General features: G+C 52.9%; 1 protein-coding gene across 1 annotated transcript in view; it reads right to left on the reverse strand.

Annotated features, from left to right (window-relative positions):
* PLEC (plectin) overlaps positions 1–26,969 on the reverse strand; it is a 120,459-nt gene that overhangs the window by 25,462 nt on the left and 68,028 nt on the right. Inside the window, exons 35-43 of the mRNA XM_053395664.1 lie at positions 19,202–19,284; positions 16,361–16,490; positions 15,659–15,767; positions 13,706–13,842; positions 12,246–12,714; positions 7,572–8,158; positions 6,448–6,519; positions 6,097–6,258; positions 2,656–2,822 (exon numbers count right to left, since the gene is read on the reverse strand). Coding sequence (XP_053251639.1) covers positions 2,656–2,822; positions 6,097–6,258; positions 6,448–6,519; positions 7,572–8,158; positions 12,246–12,714; positions 13,706–13,842; positions 15,659–15,767; positions 16,361–16,490; positions 19,202–19,284 — 1,916 coding nt within the window. The remainder of the gene's footprint in view (positions 1–2,655; positions 2,823–6,096; positions 6,259–6,447; positions 6,520–7,571; positions 8,159–12,245; positions 12,715–13,705; positions 13,843–15,658; positions 15,768–16,360; positions 16,491–19,201; positions 19,285–26,969) is intronic.

Below are 26,969 nucleotides of genomic sequence, written 5' to 3' on the forward strand. Positions count from 1 at the left end.
TGGATAAGAAGTTTAACTCCAGTCCGCTTCCCAGACAAAGCGGGGCGGGGCACCAGGGGAGAGCCCTCCCTCACATCCACTTCTTTGCACAAGGAAGGGGCGCTAGGCTTTGACTTGCAGCAATCGGTCCCCAGAGCTGCCTCATCCCTTTGTCATGCAATTTCACACCCACCCTCACCCCTATGGGGTGCAGGTGCCCCACACCAAGTACTGATAAGTTTCCAAGCAGAGGAGCAGATATCTTCGCATGAGTGAAGCAGGTCTGTGCCAACGGATTCTGGAGTCAATGTTGGAAAACATGAACTCTGAGCAGGATCTGGTTTACATATGTAACCCATTTTGTGATGTATCTGTGGCGTTTTTTGGAGTGGCGGATACTTTCTGATGTTTTAAAAGATGCTACACACCTTTGCTTCTCAACTCCCTTGCATGGGGCGGGGGGGAGACTCTGTTTGCAAATGGACCAATAAAGAAAAGCCAGCCTTGTGGATTTCCAGGAGAGGAAATGGCAGGTTGACCGTCTTTCTGTTGGCTCTCTGCTGCCATAAGATAATTACGTGGTGATGGATGGTAATCAGATTGAAGTTCTGGCTATCAGATCACTCTGGGATAAAGAGGGATTGAGGGAGTAACCACAAATGCTCTGGTCAAGGCTGTTCTCTGATGTTGGTGTTTGGGGACTGAGATGGGAGCTAAAATGAGTCAAGGTGAGTCGAGGAACCAACATTGTGTCCAAACGCCATGTAAGAACCCTTTATGGGTATAAGACCTGCAAACTCTCTTTGTAAAAAATTTTTGGGATCATCTGTTAATTTAGAGAAATTTCTCTGTCTGCTGATTGGAAAATTTGCAAGAGCTGCTTTCTGTCTTTAAGAAGGGAAAGAAAACTGGTCATTAAAGTGTCTAAAGCAGAGTGAAAAGCATGATTTGTGGTTGGCAATAAAGATTAAACGAACAAGTCTTTAATTTTTTTTCTTCTTCTTTCGGAAATGAATGTTGCTGGGAAATTGAAAGTAATTCAGCCATTATTTCCTCTGTGGGGAAAAATTATTGTTGTGGCTGTGATCTTAAGGCAGAAATTTTAAGGTAAAGTTAGGACTTATAAAGAGGCTAAGTTGTTAATAACATCAAATGCATCCAGTGTGGCAAAGATACCTTTGGATAGCCCAGTGACTATTGGTATTGTTCAATAGATGATGGCCGAACAATTAAAAAATATCAGATCAGCATTTGATGAAAGGGGGAAAGAAATGAATCAGAGAGATATGAAGGGGAAAATGGAGAATACCTATTAAAAGCTGGCAGGACTGGATGATGATGATGATGAAACAAAATTGGAGAAAGCAGATGGTGAAATGGAAATGCCTTTGATACAAGGACTTGGGAGGAGAAGAAGATAACATGATCTGAATTTGGCATTGATGGAGCTCAGAAGGGGAAAAGCCTTCTGGTTCTTCAGTTCTAGCAGAGAGAAAGCATTCTGAATACAATTTGGAGCAAATTCAGAGAATGATGCTGCTAAATTAATAGTTCTCTCTCTGGAAAAAGGATAGGAAGAAAGGAAAATGGAAAATCCGAGAGGAAGAGAATGCTATGGCAAACACAGCAGGAAATGGAAATTGAGTATACTGAACTGGGTGTGAATTTAAGGATATGTAACAAGAAAAGAATTATGGAATATTGTTTCAATATGGGATCCCAGTGGAGAGGCTTTATCATGGGCAAGGATAGAATAACTGACTATTAATATGGAGGCATGTTGGTGGGAATTATTGGAGGTAAAGTTGATATTTAAAGAAAAAACATAAGTTGATATTTACTATGACTAACAATAATTTGGGAATCCCTCTTGGACTTTTTTGGGGAAAAGGAAATGAATCCTTTTTTTTAAACCTGGACTTCAAAGAAATCTTGTTTAACAGAATGTTGTAATGTTATTTATTTTTATGTAACCAGCAGATGGAAAATCGGAACTCCTTTTAATCTTTCTTGCTTGCTTTCTCTTTTTCCCTTTCCCTTTTCTGCTTTCTCTTTCCTTTCTTCTTTCTGCTTCCTTCTCTTTCTCTCCCCTCCCCCCCAGCTGTTTTTGTTTCTGGTTTTAAAAATTTGCATTAGTTTTCTATATCTTTCTGTATTATGAAAAGCTTTAATAAAAACCTGAATACAAAAAAGAAAAGTCAGCCTTGGTTTCTACTACTGTGGACGCTCGGGCTGCAAACGTGATCTGTGCGGGATGCACGTTTGCAACCCACATCTGTGCATCTGCCCATGCGCATGCACATGCACAACCACCGGAACCTAGAAGTAACTCCTTCCGGTACTCCCGGGTTTCGGCGGTCCCCAACCCAAAAAAACACAACCCGAAGTGCCTGTAACCCGAGGTATGACTGTATGTAGCTTTGCCACTGTTTTTGTTCATTTCTCTGACCAACAAGGTGATGTTGTGAGTGAGGGGAGAATTGCACCAATGCCCCCCCTTGTATAACACCTTCGATTGCCCCTGCTTTGCCCTTTCACACTGCCCTCCCCATCAGACCCAGAACTGCTTTCCTGAACGCCTCTCTCCCTTCCTTCAAATCTCTCCTCCACACTCACATTTTCTTTGGCACAACCCCTCAGCCCCCACCAAGGGCCTCTCCCCCTCTAGGGACTCACCTGGCTTCTGCCCCCTGGATTAGCGTCTGCCACTTCTCCTGGAGGTTGGCAAGGCCTCCATCCTTTCCGTGCCCGTCTGTGGTGCCAGGGGGCTCAGAGGGTGCCCGTCTCTCCTGCAGGAGGCCCTCCACATGGGACCTGCGCTCGTCCAGAAGGCGCCTTAGAAGCTGTTTGGGGTCAGAGGAGGCAGAGGGTGATGCCAAGCTCCCTTCATGGACACGCTCCAAGGGGGGAGGACAACCGAGTCTGGCACCGCCTTGGGTGCAGCAACACCCAGCGCAGTTCCCTGGCAAAAGAAGCTGGCCTGCTCCACTCCAAGGGTTGGGAGGAACTTTTCCATTTCATAAGAACCCGGATCAGACCAAAGAAGACCCATCAAGCCAATTTTGCTTTGTTTCCAACAGCCCTTCTCCATGGCCTGGTATTTAGGGGTAGACTGCCTCTGAACAGGAAGTTCCACCTGGCTTCCATGGGAAAGGCTGGTTTTGAGAGGAGATTCAGAGGCACCAGGGTGGTCTATTTGGGGAAGAGGTTCTTGGCGTCAGGAGCAGCGAGGGATAAAAGGCAGCAAGTGGGAAGTGGACGGAGAGACGTTTCTCTCCCTCTTGTGTAATACTTGACCTCAGCGGGGTCACCCAGTGAAGCTGAATAGTGGGGAATTCAGGACAGACAAAAGAAAGTCCTCCTTCACGCTCCACACAGTCAAATGACCGAATCTGCTCCTTCAAGGTCCAGTGATGGCCAGCAACTCCGGAGGGCATGAGGGCGCCTCAGCGGCTGACCCTGTCTCCCTTCTGGCCTCCCTCTTCGGAGAACAGGCTTCCCCCCAACACTTATTTAATTCTGTCAATTATTTTGTGGTACAGCCCTTGTGCTTTTTAGTTAGCTGTTCCAACACTTTTAAGTAATAACTAATCATTAAATTGTACATTCTAACCTCTCCAGCTTCATGACATAAGAAAAGTAGCCCCCTCTCTCTGAGCTTTGCTTCTTGCAGTGAGAATGCAGAGGGCCAGAGGGGTGCAGACTTTGCCCGTGGGACCCCTACTGCTCCTTACAAGGCAGGCAGCGGTAGACCCCCAAACTGGGCACGGGGACTGGGCAGCTCAGAGCTGGTAATCCCATGCTGCCAAGTGTGGCTGCTCCCAAGATGGCCAAGTCAGATGTGGGAAGATGATGCCCATTTCTCTGGAAGTGCCCAGGGGGTGGAGAGAGACGCCCAGCCATGCCAGCCACGCCCCCTCCTCCCCAAACACAGGGAAACGAGCTTCTACTTGCACTCTTTATTTAAAACAGAGAGCCAAAGGCTCCTCTGGGCTGGGGTTTACTTTCTATTCTCCTTCCACAGACCCAGAGGAAACGCTGAGGCCAACTTACAAAAGTGCCCTGCTTTTCACAGAGTCATAGAAATGTGACGTAGGACACGCCCCCCCCCCAGGGTCCTCTGTGCCAGCACTGCAGGGATCTTGGCTAAAATGGTTACACCAATGCCATCATAGCCACGACCCCCATCTTCACTTGCCACAGACTCACATCCATAAAGGCATCTAGACGCATCTAATCCGCAAAGCACCACATCACATACGCCGCCCCAAAAACAATGCAGGGAACCCCCTAATAAACATCACACCTTGCAGAAATGTCAGGTTTAAGGGGTCAAACTGCCATAACCCCCAATGTCAAAATTGGTGCACCACAGCGCCCCCTCATGGCCAGGCTTGGGAAAGAGCAGGTAATATCACTTCTTTTATGAGTGGGACTGTTGGCTGGCAAATGTAACAACTTGCACAGCAGCAGCAACTGACCCTGTTTTGCTAAGAAAATGAAATGCATTGTAAAAAGATTTGTAAGTGATTCATTCTGTTAAATAAACTTGCTAAATCGCACACTGCTGCCATAATCCCCGGAGAGTGAGATCGTTTAGGCAGGGACTCCACCCAGGAAGTGTCAAACAGGGTTTCTTCAAGGCAATAACTGTCTCAGTCACAGAAACTGATAAGCTCCCTTGTGGTGTTTGCCAGGCTGCCTGGTGAATAGGAGGCGTCCCTTCTGCCAGTCTCCCAAACTGCCACTGGCCTGGAACTTGCCAAAACTGAAATGTCAAAGCCAAATGTAAATTCTCACGCAGAATGTGTGAGACCAGTAATTCACAAAACGCCTCGGTGGACATGGTGTAATTTTGACCTGTTTGACCAGTTGTAACTCCTCCTAATTTTGTGATGCACCTTTGATGTTTTGTCCACGTTCCACTGGCATCTTAGGGGTCAGGTTTCTCACTGCTGGGTGGGAAATGGCAGAGCACCCTTGCGGGGGGGAGTTCCTCCTCTGTCCCGACAAATAAACTACCAAAGACACAAGACCTGATTTGCTTTTGCTTTGCCTGCTTCTCTTCTCTCTCTTTTTTGTGTGCTGACAGGGGACCCGAGCATCCAGCACAGCCCAGGGTTTCACAACAGAATCAGATGTTGCTGTTTGCTCTGATTCAGGGATAAACGTGAATTTTCCTGGGGGAAATGGCAGGACCAAAACAACAACCACCCTCAGACCCAGACGTGGAAAGCTCAGATCTGAGGCTAGAAAGTGCGGAATCGAGGCAAGTGTGGATGAGCCTTCCGTCTTCTCCACTTCAGGCTGAATTGTGCCCAACTCCCTCCCTCCCTCCTCATGATTCTTCATTTTGAAATAATAATAAAAAAGATCTAACGTATATAATAAAGATTCATAAATGTACCAAGCAAAAACGTACATAAATATATAAACCACATGTCTGGGGCAGCACAGGGGAGCGGCCATGAAGCCATTTTGACTCCCAAACTGACCAGGTGTTTTTTCTGCAAAGTCAAATGGAAAAGCCTCCCCATTGTCTTTTCCTTCACAAATCCTGTCTTAAGGGTATGTCTGTGTATGAATAGGGTGAGCCTGTGACCTGGCTCAGGAAATAAGTATTTATCATTACAAAAGACTAGCCAGGCTCCCCAGGGTATCCAATCAAGTGACCATTAACAGGTAACCTGCCAGACAGGAGATAAACAACGCACTCAGATTTCTGCTGTAGGCCACCCCTTTCTGTGATGTAGGTATGATGTTTCTGGGGGTGGTCTTGGACTCTAGGGCGGGCAATTTAAAATGTCTATATAAGGGCGGGTCCTCCTCCTGTCTGTGAAGGGGGCACCCTGTTGCAACAGTTCAACAAAGATCAGGCTTACGAGCTGCTTTGCTTCTCAATATTCTCTGGTTGGCCTCTGTTCTTTTCTCCGACTAATGGGGAACCTACAAAGGACTCTGTAAGGGCTCTTGTGTACCCCATAAGGGAATAAGGGCAGATTTTCATTTATTAGAGTTTCCAGGCCCTTTATTATCTTGGGAACCTTCCTCTGCCCCCCAAGGCCTGGCACCCCAAGGCCTGTGAGACACCCACACGCTGCCTGGGCAAGAGCTCACCTTTTGCTCCTGCAGCTGCGCCTTCACCACTTTGGCTTCGGAGGAAGGGGGCTTCTGGTTGGCCATGAGCTCCTCCATGTCGCTGACCCAAGAGAGAAGCTTCCTCAGAGTCACTTGGGCCTGCTCTGCGCCCCACACCTCTCCTAGGAGGGCAGCAGCTGCCTGGGGGAGGGAAGGAGGGGGAGCTCAGTGTGAGGCCAGCAGCAGCTCTCTTTGGGGGAGCCCCACAGCAAGAGCCGCCTGGCACCTGGTGGGAGCATGGAGGTGGCGAGGCAGACTTGCATGACCCCAGCCCCCTACCCTGCCCTAGAGCGTGACTGAGCAGGCTCTGCCTCCCTGCCCGGCCCTTACCTTGCTGCTGGGGCTGCTCCACGGCTCCAGAGGGTCCCCCTGGCCAGCAGGCCAGCTCTGGCTGTTCTGGAGCTGCGGGAGAAAACCAGGCACAGGGCAGAGGCTTTGCACCCTCAGACTCAGGATGGAGGGAGGGGGCCTGCAGCAGCCTGTACACACACACACACACACACACACACACACACAGCAGGAGGCTCAGGCCAGCACTTCCAGGAGGGCTCAGCTTCAGGGGAACCAGCCCCACCAGGTTTCCATGGGGCGGGGAGTTTCCCTCCACAGGAAGTGCCTTGGTTGCCTGGCTCAGAGGGTGGCCTTCTGGATACGCAGGGAAGGAGAAGTGCGTGGCGCCTGGGGTGGCTCTGCTGGGGCCCTGCATGCGGAGGTGGATCCAGCCGCCTTCCTGCTGGTACAACAGCCTGTCTCCCAGAGCCCCCGAAGTGCCTCCCCCAGGCCAGGCACCCCAGGCAGCTTCTGACAACCCGAGCCTCCTCACCAAGAGTTTGGGAGACAGCCCCAAGCTGCATGCGCCTGGGAGGGGTGTGGAGCAGAAGAACAGAGTGGGCAGCACCCATGCTGCCATCAGCTGGCCTCACTGCAGGCACCAACATTTTGGGCAGCAGAGCGACCGGCTCCAGAGTGACTCACCCCACGTGGAGCTGCTCATTTTCCACACTGGTAAAAAAAAAGCTGTACATACATGATCTTCTCTCCGTTATCCACACAACCACCTTGTAAGGCAGGCCAGCCTCATTCTATGAACATAAGAACCTTAGTGGAGTCTGCAGGATCAGGCCCCATCTAGCCCAGCATCCTGTTCTTGCAGTGGCCAACCAGATGCCCTGATGGGAAGCCAGCAAGCGGGATCTGAGTGCGAGAGACCTCTCCCCTCCTGCAGCCTCCAGCAACAGGGATTCGGTAGCACTGGTGCCTCTCTGGGTGTCACAGATGCCCTCCCCAATTCCTCCCAGGGCCAAAGTGGGATCCAGACTGGGGGCCTCCCAGTTTCCAGCCCGCTTTCCCAGTCAACCCCCCCCCCCGCAGTGCAGCAAAGGGAGTGGAAGCAATGCATGTGTACGTGGGGAGGAATGGGGGTGTCCTGGGCTCGCCCCGCCCCGCCTATTAACCTCTGGCAGGGCTCCTCCTGCGCACTCCGTGAGCACCTTGACCCGCCTGGTGACGGTGGGCTCTTTGCTCCGGTCGCCCCCGGGGTACTCGGTCACCTCCACGATCTCAGTCACAACGGTTTCGGTCACCTCGGTCACCTCCGTCACCTCCGTGGTGGTGAGGGGCTTCCAGACCCAGCCGCTCCCGTGCGCCAGCCCCCGGGGGGGACTCCAGGCAGCCCCCGCCACCGCCGCTGCTGCCTCCAGCTGGGCCTTGAGGGGGTTGCTGCAGCTGAGGGCCCCCCCGTTCTGCACCTTGACATCCATGTTGTTCTGCTTGGGGAGGGGGCTGCCCTGCTGGCTCTTGCTGGGCCCCCCCAGCGTCGCCACGCTCCAGCCGTTCTCGATCACCCGGGGGCTGAGTGGAGGCTTCTCCGGGGGGCCCCCGTGGCCCCCTGCGTTGTTCCTCCTGGAGGGGCGCCCGCACGCCAGGCCCAGGTCCTTGAGGTACGAGTCCTTCAGGAAGTCGTCCGGCTTCTGGCTTTTCTCCCCCAGGCAGCTGGGTCTGCCCCCCGCATTGCCCATGGCTGGCGGCGGAGGAGACAGTGCTCAGAGCCCTGCCTGAAACAGAGGAGGAGGAGGAGGAGGAGGAGCAGGAGAAGCCACCTTGCCTGCCCAGGATGGCACCCACAGCAGGCACCGTGCCCATCTTTGGGGGGTTCCTTTTTCAGTCCACAGAGCCACCCAGAAAGTCTTCCAGAATCTTATTTCTCAGTTCTGCTCAATCTGTTGGTGAATTTCCATGTGGGAATAAGCCCCTCACCCATTCCAGTTCTCCTTCAAGAATTAACATTACAACTTGGGCCATCCAGAATATGCATTTGGGCAAATCTCCACAACTTATCCAACTACAGGTCTAAGGAAATTAAAGAAAAACTATGTATAGAGGTTCATTCTTCCTCTCTGCTCTCCAGCCATCTGGGCAGAGTAATGGCCAGACACATTATCTCTTTCACAGCCTGTCTAATAAAGTAGTCTGTTGCTAAGGAAACTCTGTTGCTAGGGGGGAAAGTTGTTGCTATGGGCAAAAGTAGGCAAGCATCATTTCAAGTCTATTTTCAGACCCCCTCAAGACCCAGGCCAGAAGTCCAAGCCCAGCAGGACCTCTGATACTGAACGGAAGTGGGGACCATAGCCAGACCTCTCCTGTAGGATCAAATCCCACCAGAGGATTTTGGAAATACTCGCTTCAAACATTGTTGGGGTTGGACTAGAGGACCCTTTGGGTCCCCCAACTCTTCAGTTCTGTGATTCCACTACATTTACACCAGACTTTCCTCCAAAGGAGCCCAGGGCGTCAAACGTGCAAATGCTGCAATACCACAAACAGAAATCGCCTCCCTAATCTCTGGGAACCAGGAAACACTTGAGGGGATTAAGTGCTTATGTATTTGGATGAGCCCAGCCAGAATTTAAGCCCAGCGTTTAGGAGGAGCCCAGAGGGTGTCAGCCACTCCTGGGCTTGCTGGGGAACAGGAACGTGGTCCTTGCTGGCAGGGAGCCCTCCTGCACCCTGGTGAGGGTCTCACGGAAGCAGGCTCCCACCCAGGGGGGCTGCACCCATCCCGCCTGCACCCCTGCCCTCCTGGCTCAGGGGAGGCTTGGCCTCTGGGGTGCCAAAGAGAATAAAAGTCACAGGCAAGGGACTTCCGGGTTAGCGCGATCGACTAATGGCGGATTCCCTCTGAGCTCCGGAGGGAATCGGCTCCGCAGGATCGGGTCTTGCCGCTGCGGCGAAGCGGGGACCCTTAAAAATCACAGGTGGTGAAGCCTGTGAGTGTGGTGACTTGGCGGGCACCATTTGCGCCCCCCCAAGCTGCGAAGGAGCCTTTTTAAAGGCTCCGGAACAGGGAGGGGGGAGCGACGCGGTGCTGAGAGTAGACTGCTTCTTCTGCGGAGTGAAGCCGCATTGCCATTGTCGGAGAGCGCTGACTTCTTCTTGTGAGCAATCGGACTGTAAAGTAACAACCCGTGAGTAATACGGAAATTGGATTTTTAAAGAACTTTTATGAATTAAGCACGATCGGGGAAGGCTTAAACAGGAAGTCCGCCTCCCCGTCTTGTAAATAATTTAAAGTAAAGGACCTGCTAACTAGGGTCGAGAGAACTCTCTCTTTTTTGGTTAAGGATTTTAATTTCATGGTTTGGCAGTATAAGAAATCTTATTGGAAGATAAAGAACAAATTTTGGGAGCTGAAGTGTCACCCCCCCGGACCCGGGAGCGCCCCGCGAGAGAGCCTGTTGATGAGGTATTGAAGAGTTTGAAAGCTGTCAAATTAGCTGTCAAGACGGAAAAAGAGAACTTTGTTTTTCTTGTTTCTGCTGGTTACAATTTGGAAATACTTGATACAATTTGAAAATAAGGAAGAGCTGATACAAACTAACTTGACTTTTGGATTTGAGCTGAAAGGAATATTAAGGAACCAAAATCCCTCTAGAGGGGGTTTTGGGACATTACAAGAATGGCTGGAGGAGGGAAAATCCAGATGGAATTGGACTGAGCATTTGTTCTCTTGGGAAAGATACAAGGCCAACTTGATGTTTTGGCTACAAGTGTTACAACTCTGGACTTAACAGTAAACAACATCATTGAGTTTGATAAGGATTTGAATCAGGAAGCCTATTCAACTGGGCAAACAGAGAATCTCGAGAGCTTTGAGAATTTGGAGAAGGAGACAGATGTTGTTTTTGAAGAAAAAGAAGAAGGAGCTGTAATTCTGCAGGTCTCAAAGGAGAGCTTGAGGCCTGACATGATGACAACAAAGGAAGATAAAAATTTGATGTGGAACGTCTGGCCTGAATTGGAGACTGAAAAATGGAAAGATCTCCTTATGTGGAGATCTGAAGACCCAAGGATTATAAATTTGATTGTGGAAGTCGGAGCTTTTGGGACATTTGGTTTTGAAAGGAGTAAGAAACAAGATTTGGAGTACCCCATAGGCTCCACTTTTAAGTATGGAGGCCTGGCTGGAAGAAACATGGATCCTGTTGGACCGGAGCCTCTCCGAGATTTGGTGTTCAATATTAAGGACTATCAAAAAGACCGGCAGAGAGGAACTGAGAGAGAATTAAGAGCCTCGGATATGAGATCTCCAGGCTGATAGTAGATTGAGACTGATGGATATTTGTTGGGGACTGAAACCGGGAAAGGGGGGGGTGGAGTTTGGGAATTCAAAGGGGACATAATTATAATTTGCTCTGTTTTTATTCTGTTTTGTTATTGGTATGAAAATTGGGAAATTCGTGGAAGGGAATATTGGTCGATCTTAGAAAAATGTTTTAAGAATAAGTATTGATGTATAAGTATTGATGTTTAAGTTTGCATAAGGCAAAATTGGTTTTTAAAATGAACTAAATTAAATGAAAATAAGATTAGCAAAAATAAATTGAGGAAATGGATTAAAGAGAAAAGGTAAAATAATAATATGTTAAAATAAATTATTAAGTTAAGGTTGAGAAATAAGTAATAAGGATTTGCTGAGCTAACAATTTAAATTGGAATACAAGAAGGGGAGGTGTGAGGAGGTCAGAGAAATAAGGTAAAAGAAAATAAGTAATGGAAATTTTATGTGTTTTTATTTTTGTATGTTGGTTATTTTTCGTTTATTTTTGTTTTTGTTTTATTATTGAAAATGCTAATAAACATTTATTAAAAAAAAAAGTCACAGGCAGGGAGGCAGAGCCCAAAGGGTGTTTGCCCAAAGCACCCAAGGGTGACTGGGGCTGAAACTCAGTCCCTAATATGGCCTGGGGGGCAGGGAAGGAAGCTGGCGATGGAGCAGCTGCTCCAGGCAGCCGAGCCCTTGGGGGGCCACTCAGCATCTCCTCTGTGGCACAGGCCTCCCCAGAGCCCCCGCAGGTTGGGCAGGGCTCCATCCCAGCGTCCTGATGCAAATGAGGGGGAAGCCAGCGAGACAGACGGACCAGCAGCTGCTGCTAACGGATGCCTTCTTGCCGGGATCCTGCGCTTAAACCTGGGGAAGCTGGAGTCCAGCGGAAGGAGAAGCCATCTGTCCGCAGAGCCCCCCTGACAAAAGCCTCTGGAGGGGGCCGGTCCAGGGACAAGCAGGGCGTCCGGGGAGCCATCCATCAAGCAGCCCCAGACAGGTGGCTGCCCACAGCCCACCCATCACCCCCCCGCCTGACAAGGCCATGCTGGCCAGGAGGAGACGGCGTCCTTGGCAGAAGCGCCACCTGGGGCCACCAGTCGCACACACCCACCGGCCACCTGCCATTGGAGGAGTCTCAGAATGATGGCAGAGCAGGGCCCCCCCCCCGGCCATGCCACTGACGGGACCCCCTCTACCTGCTTGCTCCACTGGGGTAAAGGGGAGCAGAGTTGTGGGGGCTGGGAGGGACAGGGGGCAGCAGGGGGGGCCCACAGCTCCGCACCCCCAAGCCTGCTCTTCTGCTGAGCCCACCCGCCAGGTGCCACTGGCTCCTCATGTCCTCTGCCCTCCACCTCCAAAACCCTGCTTCCATTTGGCCTCTTTCTGGTCTGGGCCCCAACTTTTGTCGTGGGGAGGGGCAAGAACGGATGAGTGAGAGGCCCTCAGGCTGCCCCGCAGGGCTGGCGTGGTTACCTTCATGGCATGGCACGGAAGCTCCCCGCAAGGCTGGCGGCAGGTCTGCCACGCGGTCGATGGTGGGCCAAGGGCACAGCGGCTGCCTCTGCTTCTGCCTTCAGGGGCTCCTCAGCCGCTGCCCCCAGGACGGACGGAGAGGAGCCGTCGGAAGCCCCCGGCGGTGGGGGGCCTTGGGCTGAAGTTCCATCGGGAGAGGAGAGCCGGTGCTGCCGGTGTGTCTGGCCCAGGGTCCGGCGTGTCGTGCGGGGAGGAGGCCTTCTCTGGAGCAGCAGCTGGAGGCCAGCTTGGTGGCGGGCGCCCTGGCGGCAGCGTGGAGCCCCCTCTGCCCCCTCTCCCAGGGCTCTCCTGGTAGCTGTCAGTCCAGGCCGGAGAAGACGGATGGATGGAGGGGTTGCGGGATGGATGTGGGGGAGGCCCTCCCAAGGAGAACTGGCACACGAGGAGGGAGAAGGCGGCACCTCCCAGGAAGCCCCGTGGATCTGGGCCCAGAAGAGCCCCACCAGCAGAGGAAGACTGCCCTGGGGAAAGGGAGGCGAGCCCCTCTGGCTGCCTGGCTGCCGCAGAGACCCTCCCTCGCTGCCCCCCACCCTCTGCCCCGCTGACCCCCTCAGCACACTCAGGCTAATACAATAAGCCCTCTCGCATTAACTCTTTGCTCGCTGCAAGACAATCGCCGCCGTTACTGGGGAAACGCAACAGGGCTCCCAACTATCCCGGGAGCCGGTGGGGGAGGGGGCAGGCGCCTTTGCCACCGAGGAGGAGGAGGAGGAGGAGGAGGAGGAGGAGGAGAGAGGAGCTTTTCCCAGAGGAACAGCCCCCCACCAGCAGGACCCCCTCCCCCCCTCACTCGGGTCCAGCCACTGCCACCACCGCAGCCCCAAGAGTCTGGGGGGGGGGTCTCAGGGGCCCTGGGCAACTGGTCCTCCGGGGGCCAGCCTGGGACCCCTCCTGGCTTGTGGGCCTGAGGCTTGATGCTTAACTCAAGGGCAAGTCGGGCAAAGTTGGGGGAAGAGAAAGAAGGAACCCCCTTCACCTCAGAGGCCATCACTGGGCTGACTCTGGAGCCCACAAGTGAAAGAGAAACTCTTGGGGGGGGCAAACCCTCTGGAGAGCAGGAGGAAAGGGAGAGGTTGCTTCCGAGCTGGGGGGTGTGTGGCTCTGACCTCCCCCGCAGTGCAGGTGGCACAAAGCTCTGCTTCTGCCCTGGCTGCCAATGCCCCCCCCAGCCTGGAACTTGGGGTGGAGGGAAGTTCCACTTTCCCCTTCTTGGTTGCCCCCCAGAGCCACAGGGAGGGGGGTGCAGCCGGGGCTGGCATCCTCACCTGGCATGCATGGGTGGGCAGCTGCCAGGCTCCTAGCGCTCTCATGGGGCCCACAGCTGGCACCTGCCCTGAGCCAGCTTTCCATGTCCTCTGTGGCACAGGGGCGGCTGGCTGTTGCTGCCCTTCTCATTCCCCACAAGGGTCTTGAGTGCCACTACTTCTGTGGGGGAAATTGAGATGGCAGGACCGCTGCCCGCTCCGCCAGCTTCTCCGAGGGCTGCTGCTGCTGCTGCTGCTGCCCACCTCCACCAGAGTCTGCCAGGGCCATGGCAGCAGGGAGGCCCACTGGCGGGCACGATGCCCCTTGGCCACCCACGGAAGGGGCTGCGTGTGGTGCCCAGAGCCAGGGGGAGCTGAGGAGCAGGGATGGTGCTCCAAAGGAGCCTTGTTGGGTCTTGGGGGTCTCTCTGCACAGCCTCTCAGGCGCCCATGGCACAAGTCCCATCGTGCCCAGAGGGTACAGAACGAGCGCACACCTTCGAGGAAACGGGTCACCCTGCAAAGCAGCGACCAGGCTGAGGGGCCCTGCTTCTGTCTCTCTGGGCAGTGCCCCTCCCCACATGCTTGCTCTGGAATCCCCCCTCCCACCCCAATCAATATACTGAAAGATTCGCCAGTAAAATGCCCCAAACAGGAGCCTCATTCAAGATGCCGCCAGACCTTTTAAAAACTGACCCAGAGCCCCCCCCAGCTCAACCCACCCCCCCAGGCTGACCTGACGCCCCTTGTGGCGCATCTGGGGTGATTTGTGTTCAGGAAGGCAAGCTCTGTGTCCTGGGATGGTTTGGCTTCTGCTGCGCGGCAGGGCAAGAGCGCCCCCTCCAGGCGGCAATGAGGAGAAGCAGCAGAGCGCAACACACAGCATGGAAGGAGGGGCCACAGCAGCAACTGCAAAGGAGCTCAGTGCTGGGGAAACCCAGCCAGGTGGGAGGGTTATAAGCAATATATGATGATGATGATGATGTCCTGGAACTCTGTGCAGCTCAGATGACTGATTCTGATCAAGGTAACATCTCCAAGGACACCTGTCACACACACCCCGTTGCCCGGGAAGAAAGGCTAAGGCAACCCAGTCAGATGGGTGGAGTAAAGGTAATAGAGTAGGAGTAGTAATAACAGACTCCTTCATGGGAGGCTTTAAAGCAGGTGCTGGCTGGCCACCTGTCCTGGGTGCTTTAGTTGAGATTCCTGCATTGCAGGGGGTGGCTGAGTACTCTACGATTCTATGATATTATTATCATAAAGGCCCTGCCTCTGGGTGCATGCAGAGTGCATGGCACTGCATGGTTCAGCTGCTGAGACCCTGGTGCTGAGAATGCCAGGGTTGCCGGTTCGATCCCCAGAAGGGACAGCTGCATATTCCTGCCTCGCAGGTGCTGGACTAGATGAGCCTCAGCTCTATGTGGTTCTATGATTCTCTTTCCCCCTTGCAAGGGGGTCTGGCTGAGGGGTTTGGGGGTGCTGTGGGATGAGCTGAGGGTGTCACACACACACACACACCCGCAAGCCGGACCCCTCCCCTCTGGCAGAGAGGAGCCCCCAGCCCAGCCCCTCTGGCCGCAGCCTGGCGCAGCCTCAGATCCTGGGAGCCGGGCGGTGGGCTCTCTCCGAGCCCCCCTTTGTCCGGCATGAATGAGCCTTTCAGTTTGTGCCGTCAGGGGTGCGGAGGGAGCCCATGTGCCCAGCAGGAGCAGAACAAAAGGCAGCTGGGGGGAAACCCTTTCAGCAGCCTGGCAGCGGCTCAAGACGGAGGGCCTGGGCCTGCCTAGGCGGGGGGGGGGTGCGCACGCATGTGCGGCCAGGAGTGAACCGCCGCACACACCCATTAACCCCCTGTATGCTGCATTGCTGCCCACACGGGGATACAAAGGGGGAGGCCAAAGGAAGGAGGGAGGCACCTCCCGGCCCCCCAAGCTGCCTGTGTGTTGCTGAGACCTCTTTGCAAGGCTGGGGTGAGCCAGGCTGTGTGAGGAAGGGTGAGGGCCTGCAAGTGCCAGAGGGCAACATGTGCCACACGCCAAGTGGAAACACAGGACAGGTCACAGCACAAACCCCACAACAACATGAGCGCCACTCAAGAAAACACTGGGGGCACAAAGTGACCCAGGGGCAGGTTCTCCCCCTGACCAAAAAATCCTACACTTGCCGTCCTCAGACACCTTGAGTTGCACAGGGATGTGGGCCACCAGGGCTGTGCCCTCCAGGGCTGGCACTTTCACCATGTCAGCCAGGATCCAGCTCATTGCTGGCTGCAAAATGCACCTAAGCAAAGGTGGGGGGGCACCCAGTGGGGGGAGAGCTCATCGAGGAGATTCAGCATCTGGTTGGTCCCTGTGAGGACAGGAGGCTGGACAAGGGGACCCCTGGCCTGATCCTCCGGCTCTTAGGTATGTGAAACTTAAGTGCTGGTGGTTCAGGTTTTCCAAATTTCCTTCTTTCCATGCAAGCTGGTATCTTGCCAAGAATGCAGAAGAGAAGGAATCTTTTGCAAGATACTTTGCTGTGATCGGACATCCTATGCTCTTTTAAAATGGGGGGGTTGTGGGGGGCAGTTATTGGGTTGTTGTTTTTATTTTGATTATGTAGTTTGCGGTTTTATATTTTGATTTTTATTCTGTGAACTGCCCTGAGACCTCCAGGTATCGGGAGGTATATAAATTCTAATAATAATAATATGATCCAGCAAGCTCAGCTCCTGCGAAACTCAGCTCACCCAAACCGGAAAGCCTCAATAAAGCAGGAGCTGGTGCTGACCGGGGCAACCTGCAAGCTGTTGTCTCAAGATGAAGAGCCCATTCTGGTGGGGCTGAGAAGCCTAGTCGTGGCCCCCCATCCCCATTACCTCTGTGGCAGAGTCCCGCTCAGGGAGGCCCGGCAGCCTCTTCTCCAGGGCATCCAGCCAGTGGCACAGGGAGAGCAGCTGCTCCCGCATGTCTGGGCTGCGCTCCTTCCAGTCGCCCCTCGGCCAGGCCCTGGGAGCAGAAGCAGAGTCAGACCCCACCATGGCAAGGAGGCCGCCTCACCTTCTGCCCAGTGCCAAGTGGCCACGGAGGGCACTGCAGTTGGGCCACTTGCAGTTGGGACATCGCGGGCAAGGCACGTAGCCCCCACCTCTGAGCAAGGGGCCGAGCTCAGCTTTGGGATATTCTGGCTGGCAGGAAAAGGCTGGGCAGTGCCCCACATGCCACCCAGTGCTCCAGCTGTGCCAAGCAGCCCCTGGCCGAAAATATTATATATATATAGATATGGTGCTTCTATCCCTTTGTGCCCCACCTTTGACATGCCTCCTCAAGGAGGCCACTGGCTGAGTCCATGTCCCTGAAGCCTCCCTCCAGACAGGCGAGCAGCGAGAACGACGCCACTTCATTTATTCTCCTAAAGTGCCAGCCTGCTCAGCCAGGAGTGTCTCCCTTAATGGAAGTGTTTTTGGCTGTCTCAGGGACTGTGTCCTCCCCTAAGCCTCAGGGGGATCCCGGGGAAAGCAAGTGGATCCTGCAGGGATGGGAGGAGCCGTGCTGCTTGCTGGGTCGTGGCCCATGTGGGGATCCAATGCTGCATCAGGACAGAGAAAAGGAAGTACTTTTTCACACAGTGCAGAGTTAACCTGTGGAACTCCTTTCCACAGGAGGCTGGGATGGCCACCAACCTGGATAGCTTTAAAAGAGGATGAGCAAATTCATGGAGGAGGAGGCGGCAGTCGATGGCTCCTAGTCTGCCAGCCCTGATGGCTCTGCTCTGCTTCCACAGTTGGGCCAGCAATGCTGAATCCCAGCAGGTGGAAGGGGCTCTTGTGCTTGGACGCTGCTTGCAAGCTTCCCTTGGGGCAACTGCATGGCCACTGGGAGAACAGGAGGCTGGCCTAGTTGGGCCATTGGCCGGATCCTGCAGACTGGCTCTTCTGAAGTTCTATCCCAGGCACCCCAACCTTTGGCCCTCCAGATGTTTTGGCCTACAACTCCCATGATCCCTAGCTAACAGGACCAGTGGTCAGGGATTATAGGGATTGTAATCCAAGACATCTGGAGGGCCGCAGGTTCTATCCCTTCTGGTCAGTTCAAGAGGGAAAGAGGAGCAGGGACTGGAGCACAGCCGGCCTCCTGCTCAAGACAGTGGAAACATGAAGAGGCTTTGCTCTCTGACTTCCTGGGGGCACTTTAGGACGCCCCTCCCATCACCTGACACCTGGCTCAATCGGCTCAGTGGCTTTCCATGAAATGGCTGCTTGAATGTTGGAGCAATCAGGGTCAACCTGTAAGCTCTACTTGGAAGGGAAGATTAAAGGAAAACATTCAGCAGCCGGCAAAGGGGTTTTGAGGTGGACTCGGCACAGAGGCCAGCCGGAAAAAGCCTTTGCAGTGGATGGGAAAGGCAAGCTAACAAGGAGGACAAGTTGCAGAAGAACATAAGAAACCATCCAAGTTGGTGGCCATCACTGTGGCAGTGAGTTCCGCAGTTAAACTCTGCACTGCTTAAAGAAGTTCTTTTTCCCCTCTGTCCTGTATCTCCAGCACCAGCTTTCTTGGACGACCACCCAAGTGTTATGAAAGAGGGAGGGCAGTTTTCCTCTCTCCGCTTTCTCCAGACCAGGCCTAATTCTATACCCTTCTGACGTGTTGCCTCTTACTCGACTTCTCTCTGGACTAAAAAGCACCTTTTCTCCAGAGAGCTCCCAGCGTTTCAGCTGGGGATGTGGGCCCATAGGGTGGCTTTGTCCCCTTTGGGGAAAAGCTTTGGCTTTGAGGCTGGAAACCGACCAGGTGGCCAGGAGCCCCTTCCTTCCCCCTCGGCTGTTTGGCATGGAAGGACGCCAAGGGCAAGCTGGCAGGGCTTTAATCTGATGTAAAGGGCAGCTTCCACTTCATTGAAGGCATTCTCGGAGCAGGCTGGGGGTGCCCTCGCCAGATGCCACAGCAGGCGGCTCATGGCACAGCCCTAGCGCTCGCTGGAGCAGCACCAGCTTCACACTCACCAGCCCCAAGACGTCTACATCTGCCCAACACGGGGTCTCTCCCAGATTCCTGGTTACGTCTGCCATGGAGACCTGGATTTGGACATGCCTGCCTCCCCTAGGCACCTGGTTGGCCCCTGTGAGAGCAGGGTGATGGAGTGTCTGGGCCCCTTTGGCTCCTCTGATGGGGAAGGGCCACAGCTCAGGGACGGAGCATCTCTCTGCATGCAGAAGACTCCAGGCTCCACCACCCATGGCATCTCCAGGCAGGGCTGGGAACGCCCCACTTGCAGCCCTGCAGAGCGGCTCCCAATCGGGGCAGATGATGCTGAATTACAGAGACCAGAGGTCTGACTCAGGGCTCAGCCACACCTGCACTTGCCCCATGCCTACAAAGCACGGGTCCAAGTCCTTTTCTGATGGTTCTTCTGTGCAGCTACCATCTCCAATGCTCCCAAAACGCCTGTGTGATGCCACCTCTGACCTGAGTCCCTTCCTGGAAACCCACCTTACTCATAAAGCTCTTGGTTCACCTGGGCCTCCGCTTGAGCAGGTACAACGGAAGCACCACCTGTTGGCTCCCTGCAGCCTCTGCCATGCCCTACAGGGCCACATTTTAGAGGGAAGGGACCCCCCCCCCTTGCACTCTGACGAGCTCCACAGATACACCCAAGCCTGGCCCAAACACTTCCAGTTTCCCAAATCTCAGTGAGCTGCTAATGGACCCCTTCATACCTCTCTGGTCCCTGTTCTGCGTCTGGAGTTGGGGGGTCCGAGTTCCTTCCTGGGAGGCTAGCAGCATCCACCATGAAAAACGTCTGCAGAAGAGGAGAAAACACCATAGGGAGATGGACATGGATATGGTCAGGTGGTCAAATCTGAAGCGAAGGAGGCTTTGGGGGCAGCTCAATCCAAGCAGACACCTGGAGCTACAGAGAAGGACTCATCCTGCTTGATGGAGGAAGAGAGACAGCCTAGCCCAGGGCTTCAAAGGCCTGTTCCTGGGCTTGCCTGTTCTCCTGCAGATTTCTGCCTCAGACTTCCCTTCCAGATACTTCATGGAGAATGTCTCCGAAGTTGTGATGGGATTAAGGGCTCATTCACATTTCCTCTTTCCCCTGGAGAAAACTGCTCTTTAGTGCTCATTCAGAGCAAATGGCAATTCGGGTTTTCTCTGGATTGACGTTTGCTCCAGTTTAGAGCTAAAGAGCAGGTTTTCCCTGGGAAAGGGTTAGAAAACCACTTGGGCCTGAGCTTTCTAGGAGTAGGAAGTGTGGAAGATCCCAAAGCTGCACTTAGCTGTGCTTTCTGCATTGCAAAGGGTTGGACTGGATGACCCTTTGGGTCCCTTCCAGCTTACAGACCTGTAATTCTGTGAAAGAACGGGATGCCAGCAATGTGGTTCTCAATGAGAACTTGAGAAGAGTCTGCTGGATCAGGCCAATGGCCACCTAGTCCGTCCAGCATCCTGTCCTCACAGTGGCCGACCAGCAAGGGGAATCTGAGCCCAAGAGAAACTCGCCCCTCCTGTGGCTTCCAGCAGCTGGTCTTGGGGAGCCTGGCTGCTTCTGACTAGGAAGGAAGAGCAGAGCCATCAAGTTGTGCTCAAGAGGCTGCCAGGGCAGTTGTGCGCGACCCCACTGTGAACGCTGTTTGCATCTGCAAAAGTTTTGGGGCACCAGTCTTCTTCATTGCCAGTCAGTGCCTCTCTCTTGTGACTTCCTGGTGAAAAGCAGTAACTTTCCATACTTTCCATGGCACTGCTGCTTCATGCACCTGCTTTTGTTGCTCGATAGTTCCTCTGGACAGCAATGATGCTGTTGCACCACAGAGCAACTAGCAAAGCAGAAGAAATTCACCATTAATGAAAGCTTTGACTGCTGTGGCTGGTGTTTCTTGCTCTCATTGGTGTATCGCAGTGATTTTCTACAGGTCATTATGTGAACATGTGTGGGTTGAGGTCAAGCAGGGAACAGAGTGGGCGTCCTTTGGGAGATGCAGCCTGTGGTTGCAACTTTGGGTACATCCCTGGCACCTCAGCCATTGGGGTGGACATGGTGAGGAACATCTTCTCAGCTAGGTTAGCAACTGCTGGGATTAGTCTGTTCTCCCTGGAAGTGCGTAGTTCCTCCATCTCTTTCCCCAGATCTTCAGTCTGAAGCCATGGAGCCTACGGGATCCCTGGGGAATCTCCTCTGGCCAGCCCCAGCCAAGCTGCCCCTCCTGATTTCACTTCTGTATGTAGATTCAGCCACCCTACTTGGCCTGAGCCCCTCCTCCTCTGGCGGGCCTTGGGAGGCTTTCCAGGTGGTCCTTTTTGTGGAGCATTCATTCTGAATTGTTTGCAAGGACCTTACAGGACACACCGCTTTCCATACAGCAAAAGGTCCATTTTAAAAGAACGAGTTTGTTGCAAAACAGCACCTAATCCATTTCCATGCTGCAACCTGCCTTTGCCAGTATGTGGTCGAATCCCACCTGCAAAACTGTCTGGAAGTGGTCTGAGGCAAACGTGAGGATTTCAAATGCTTCTTCGCTTTACTGTATTCCTAGATTGGCCCCTATATGTTTCCCGTTTCCTTGACTGAATTTGTCTTGTAAGCTCTTTGAATTTGATAATTGGAAATGGCACCTGATGAGACCGGAGGATCTGGCCTCCCAGATAGACAAGCCAACCTTTCCACATGCTGTGGCATTTGCTTCCTGCCTCAGAGCATCTCCTGCTTGTATCTGCATCACAGGCAAATACACCAGTCCACGTGTGGCAGCAGTTTGGCACCTCAGCTGAAATGGCACAAAGTCTTCTCCTTCCCATGGAATGGAAAAGCTAGTTTCTCCCTGAGCCTTGAAGCAGGGGGGGGGGCAATGGAGGCTCCTGAGCATGCTCCCCTCATTTACGGAATTGCTGTTCCCAGCCCCCCTCAACCCCTCGCAGCATCTCCAGGCAGGGCTGCAAAATATGCTGGGTCGATAGTCTGCATGAAGGCAATGCAAAGGCTTGTGATCTGGCTGGGGCGCATGTGTGGAAGGGCAGACGCTATGGGCTTGGGAAGGGGGCTCAGCAGGAGAGGACACCTTGCAGGGGGCCTGCCCTGATGCCTGGAAGCAGGGGGAGTCAGAATAGCACCAAGGGTGGGTTTATTTTTGAATGATGGATTAACAGCAGAGCACCCAGGACTTGCTCCACAGCCCAGACTAGGACTCTGGCTTGTTCCCACATAACTATGGAGGGAACTGCACTTCAAGAGGGAATTTTTAACCATCAGGAATGTATGCTAAAGAGGTGTGGGTCACACACACTACATCCCCCCTTCTTTGGCTAAAAGCTACAAAGAGTCAACCTTTTGGATTGAAACACACTTGTGAAGTTGGGAGTCAGAGGTTCTGACACATGACTTAGGTAGTTACGGAAGTCTTTGACGCTTCTCCAAGTTGGTGACTGTCTCCTGAGGGTCTCTGGATGCTTCTAGAGGCTCAGATGATTGTGAACATTCCTGGGGAAATGGCTCTCCATCCACTCCAGAGGACTGTCCATTAGATGCATCTTGAGATGGCTCCTCTGATTTCAGGATGCGCCTGGGACTACCTCAGACGTCTCTTGTAAGTCCTTTCCCCTTCATATAATCAGTGATGGAGGCACTTGGACCTGTACCATCTTCTTGTGCCCCTTCCAGTATTTTTTGTGTGGTCTGGACTGTGTGTTCAGCTAGGCTGTTGGACTGAGAGTACGCTGGGCTTGAGTGGTGCCACAATGATGCCCCGTTCTCTGGCAAATGGAGCATAGGCAGACACCATCTCCCTGGGAATCCCATGGCAGGCAAAAACTAATTTGCCACTATGGTGGCAGCTAAATTGTCAGCGAAATGGAGAACTTTTGAGTAGTAATCTATTATCAACAGTGTCTGAGTTTTAAAATGTCTGCTACAACTGGTGAAGCACGTGGTCACTAATGGAGTCTTTTTCTGTACGGCTAAAAATGACTCTTTTGCCAAGTGTTCAGCATGGCATTTGATTTGAGAATGTGCTGGCTATAAACATCCCCTTGCCTTGGTGTAGACAGACAATATGCAGGCCATATCATGGGAGTTGCAGGAGCATGTGAAAAGGATCCAGGGGTCTTAGTAGACCACAAGCTTAATAGGAGTCAACAGTGTGATGTAGCAAGGGGGAAAGCTAATGCTATTCTGTTAGTATGCTGTATTTGTTAGAAAATGTATTTAACAAAGAAAAAAATGTACTGGGGAAAAAGAAACCAACGTAATGTAATAATGTAACAGCTGCAAAATCTTGTGACTCCAACTAAGGTCACAGAAATGCTGAATCATTGCCTTGTTGGTTTGTAACTCCCTTTCAGAGTGAGCTTGTAGCTGTCTTAGGTAGTGATAGGAGAGGGGGCAGAATGGAGGTTGGCTGGTTGTTTCACCATTTTGCTGTTGTTTTGCTGAGTGTGGAAACCTCAAGCAGAAGCTACGTCTAGGAGTTTGTGAGGACAGACAAAGCTATGGACTGATAACTTATGCACTGCAATGTAGGAGTTTTGGAAGCTAGAAGTTTTTTGGAAGCAAGAAGACCCTCTCTTGGGCTCAAGGGAGAGGAATGCAATGTACTGGACTTGGAATGCCTAAATAACATGACTTATTAATAGTTGCTTTCCTGCAAGTAAAGATTCATCTTCAAAGTCTTGTGTGTGGAGTCTACCAGTCGAGTAGATAAATAGGTACCGCTGTGGTGGGAAGGCAAACAGCTTCCGGCACGGTGTCCCATTGCACCATTGCTGGTCACATGACCTGGAAAAAACCGTCTGTGGACAAACGCCGGCTCCCTTGGCCAGAAAGCGAGCTGAGTGCCACACCCCATAGTCAAGTTTGACTGAACCGGGGTCCTTTATCTTTACTTCCTCACTAGAGCTTTGAGGGTGAAACTGCTACATCACTCTGCATGACTCAGAAAAATAGACAACATATTCCAGGCTGCATCTGCAGAAGTCTAGTGTCCAGAAGTCACTCTATTCTGCCTTGGTCAGACCATACCTGAAGTATTTGGGCTCTACAATTTAAGAAGGATGTTGACAAGCTGGAATGTGTGCAGAGGAGGGTGACCAAGATGATAAAGGTTCTGGAAACCAAGGCTTATGAGGAACAGCTGACATTGCAACAGGTTCCCTCAGAAGGTAGTGGACTCTCCTTCTTTGGATAGCCACGCATCATGGGTGCTTTAGTTAAGATTCCTGCATTGCAGGGGTTGGACTATATAGAGGACCTTCAGGATTCCTTCCAGCTCTACCATTCTATGATTCTGTGAGCCTTTGCAGTCTTGCTGAGGCCTGTAAATGGGCCTGGTAAAAAATCACTTCCAAGGGTTTGTGATCCGATTGGACCAACACTGCCATGACAAACAACTATTGGTGAAACTTCTTCACAGCAAATGAAAGCGAGATGTTCTTTGTCAATGTGTGCATAAGTTTTTCCAGCCCGACTTAGGGCTCAAGAGGCAAAGGCAATTAGCTGCTTCTTCAACAAGAGACATGACCTTTAGATGCACGTGCTTGACATTGTAGTTGCTCTTGGAGATCAAGGAACCTTAAGATGGGGGCCGTTGTGACAGCTGTCTTCAGGCTGACCAGGGCTTGCTGGTGATTGGAGTCCCTTTGCCCTTGTGCATCTTTCCATGGGCGGACTCTTGCAGCACCCTCAGGGCCGGCACATCGGGACACGCCAAGAAAGGTACTGTATGTTCTTGTCAACCAGCAGAGGCATCTGAGGCACAACTTGGACTTTGTCTGCATCAGGTTCAAGGCTGTCTTTTGGGCCAAGTACCTGACCTTGTCAACCAACAACTGGACTTCCCCTGGGTTGAACTGAGCACCCTTCTGATGTGCTCTGTCTAGAATCTGTTTAGGGTTTTTTCTTTGTACCTGTGGCTGTAATCATGTCATCTGCTACAATGCCTGCACCCATGTCATCCACATGCTCTTGGGCTGAAAGTCTTCATATCCTGATTTGATGCCCAAGGGGCAGGCAACCCCAAGGGGAGTTCAGCCGATTGACCTGCCAGTAGCCCTCTTTCTAGTCTAGAATGGTGAATAATTTTTGGCCAGCTAATCTGCGCCACACATATTCCATGGAAAGGGCAGAAAAGTGTTGTCTTTTCATGGCCTTCTTTAGGTCCTTGGAATCGGAGTCAAAACAAAGGTGAAGAGAGCCATCTTTTTCCTGGGTGATGATTAGGCTATTAACCAATGCTGCGGGTTTGGTCACCTGGGAAATGCTTGCCGCCCTGTCCAAATGGTACAGGGTCATAAGTGAAGTCAGGTAGCATATGGGATCTTACACCACCTGTGGATTACTGGCTGAAGAGTGGGGTTCTATGAACATATGGGGGGTGCCTGGAAATGGACCAAGTCCCTCAGAGGCATCTGGAAAGAAGCACAGCAGATCCTGTGCTGAGGGTGTGGGGAGCCACTTGGTGCAGCCTCCTGACGGAGCCCAGGGCAAGGCAGGCTGATCGTCCCCTGGGCTGCAGAATGTCAAAATGGCTTCACACAAGCCTGTCCTGTGATGTGATTGCTCCATTGCATGTGATCTGTTCCCACCAAAAGCCACTCAGATCCCATCTGCTGCTGCTCCCTGCAGCCATTCTGGCCTGGGAATGAGGCTCTGCCTTCAAGCATGGCATTTGTTTCAGTTAAGGGAAAGGGCGAGAGTCCTTCTCCTTCCCCTGCAGGAAGGCTGGCCAGAGAGATGGGGAGAGGTCCAAGGCCCTGGGCTGGGGAGGGAGGTTTTGGCACAGGGGAGTCCAGGGGAGCCTCCAGTTGCATTTTTAATAGCTCGGATTGAGGGATGCATGAAACTTTGATCCCAGCTGGGCTTGGAAGGCCAGAATGCAGGTGGACACCTGCAGGATTTTTTTGGCAGTGGAATTGGAAGTAAACACTCCCAAGGAATAAAGATACAGAACTCACAGCAGAGAGCAGGCTGCACATCTCTAGCAGATCTGGTGACTCTGGCCTCCGAGAAGCTGGCATTCCAGGCCTGCCCTTTGGTTGGTTCTCAGTGGGTAGACCAGCTGCCTGTCTAGATTTGTGGGCGGGGGTGGGGGGACTGGCATCCATCCCCAGCTGAAACCTTCCATTCCCCCTCCTGCCCCAGCCCTTAAATAATTGCACGGTCGCTCCCTTTGCTTTTCCCTTTAAAAGCCCCAAGCCGCCACCACCCAAAACATGAGGTGAGCAACTCTGAACTGCCCTTCATGCCAGCCTCTCCCCTCCTTCCAGCAAAATGGGCAGGACCATGTGGGGTAACTCTGCTGCCCAGGAAGGGCTGCCTCCAAGCCCCCGCAGAGCTGCTCTGAGTCCCAGGGCGTCACTGCAAAGGACAGGGCATGTCTGGCAGGGCCCCTGGCTGCCTCCCTCCTCAGCTGCAATTCCACCCGGCTTCCATTCCACTCCAGATTCATGCCCAAGGCCTGCCAAGTCCATTTCCACAAACTTGGAGAAATTGTGGGAAGGGGGCTGGCACAACACTGCAGTTGTGTGGCTGCAGGAAAGGGGGAGGCTTCCTTGCAAAGCCACTGGGCACGAGAGCTGCCCTCCGTGAGTCAAACTCCCAGGCGCCATTGCAAGGGTCAGGGTGGGGGGAGAGAGGCAGCTGTGGGTCTCAGTCCAGCCCCACGGAAAGGGGTGTCTCTGCCCCTCACGCTGCTGCTCACAAGGTCTGGCACTCATCCTTCTGCTTCAGAGGACAGAGAATGGCAGAGTCAACAAGTGGACAGAGGCTGGCCCATCTCTCTCTGCTGCCCTCGCAGCGCAGTGGGTGATGCAGAGGCTGCCATCCCAGGGTGCTGCTGCCCTGGGGGCCTCTCCCACCCCCACCCCCAGCTGAACTGAGGCAGAATGTGGCTCTTTGTGGCCCATCCGCCTGGGCCTCATGGTTGCTGGAGGAAAGAGCGAGGGCAGCCCATTCATGCTCCTCTGGCGCTGAACCCAAACCTCCGGAAATGGCAGCCGGGCTCTGAGGGAACCGTTAAACGTGGCCGTGGAGGGAGGTGGCCTGAGGAGAGCCAGCCTGGGAAGGTGCAAGGCAGTTGGGTTAGGAAGGCAGTTGGGAGGAAGGCTCCACAGCTGAGGGAACCATGTGCAGGCTGGAGGAGAAAAGCCCAGAGGAAGGAAGGAAGGGGTGCCCAACACTGGCAGCACCAGAAATTGTTTTTCGAGGCACAGATGAGGCAAATTATATTTCTAGGTGGACAAGAATCTAAAATAATGGTGCATGTTACTGTGGAGCCCACCTCAGGACCTGTGTTTTTGGGACGTGTGCTTTCTACCTTGTTCATAAACGATCCAGAGTTAGACGTGAGCCGTGACGCTCAATTATTCAGGGTTGATGGAAGAAAAAAGGTTTGGGAAGAGTTCCAAAAGGAACTCTCCAAAGGGCGCGAATGGGCGGTTTAATGGCAAATGCAGTTTGTTTTTAAGCAGCTGCGAAGTGATGCACAGCAGGTCCCC

This window comes from Podarcis raffonei, chromosome 7 (assembly GCF_027172205.1).
Source record: "Podarcis raffonei isolate rPodRaf1 chromosome 7, rPodRaf1.pri, whole genome shotgun sequence".
Classification (NCBI taxonomy): Eukaryota; Metazoa; Chordata; class Lepidosauria; order Squamata; family Lacertidae; genus Podarcis; species Podarcis raffonei.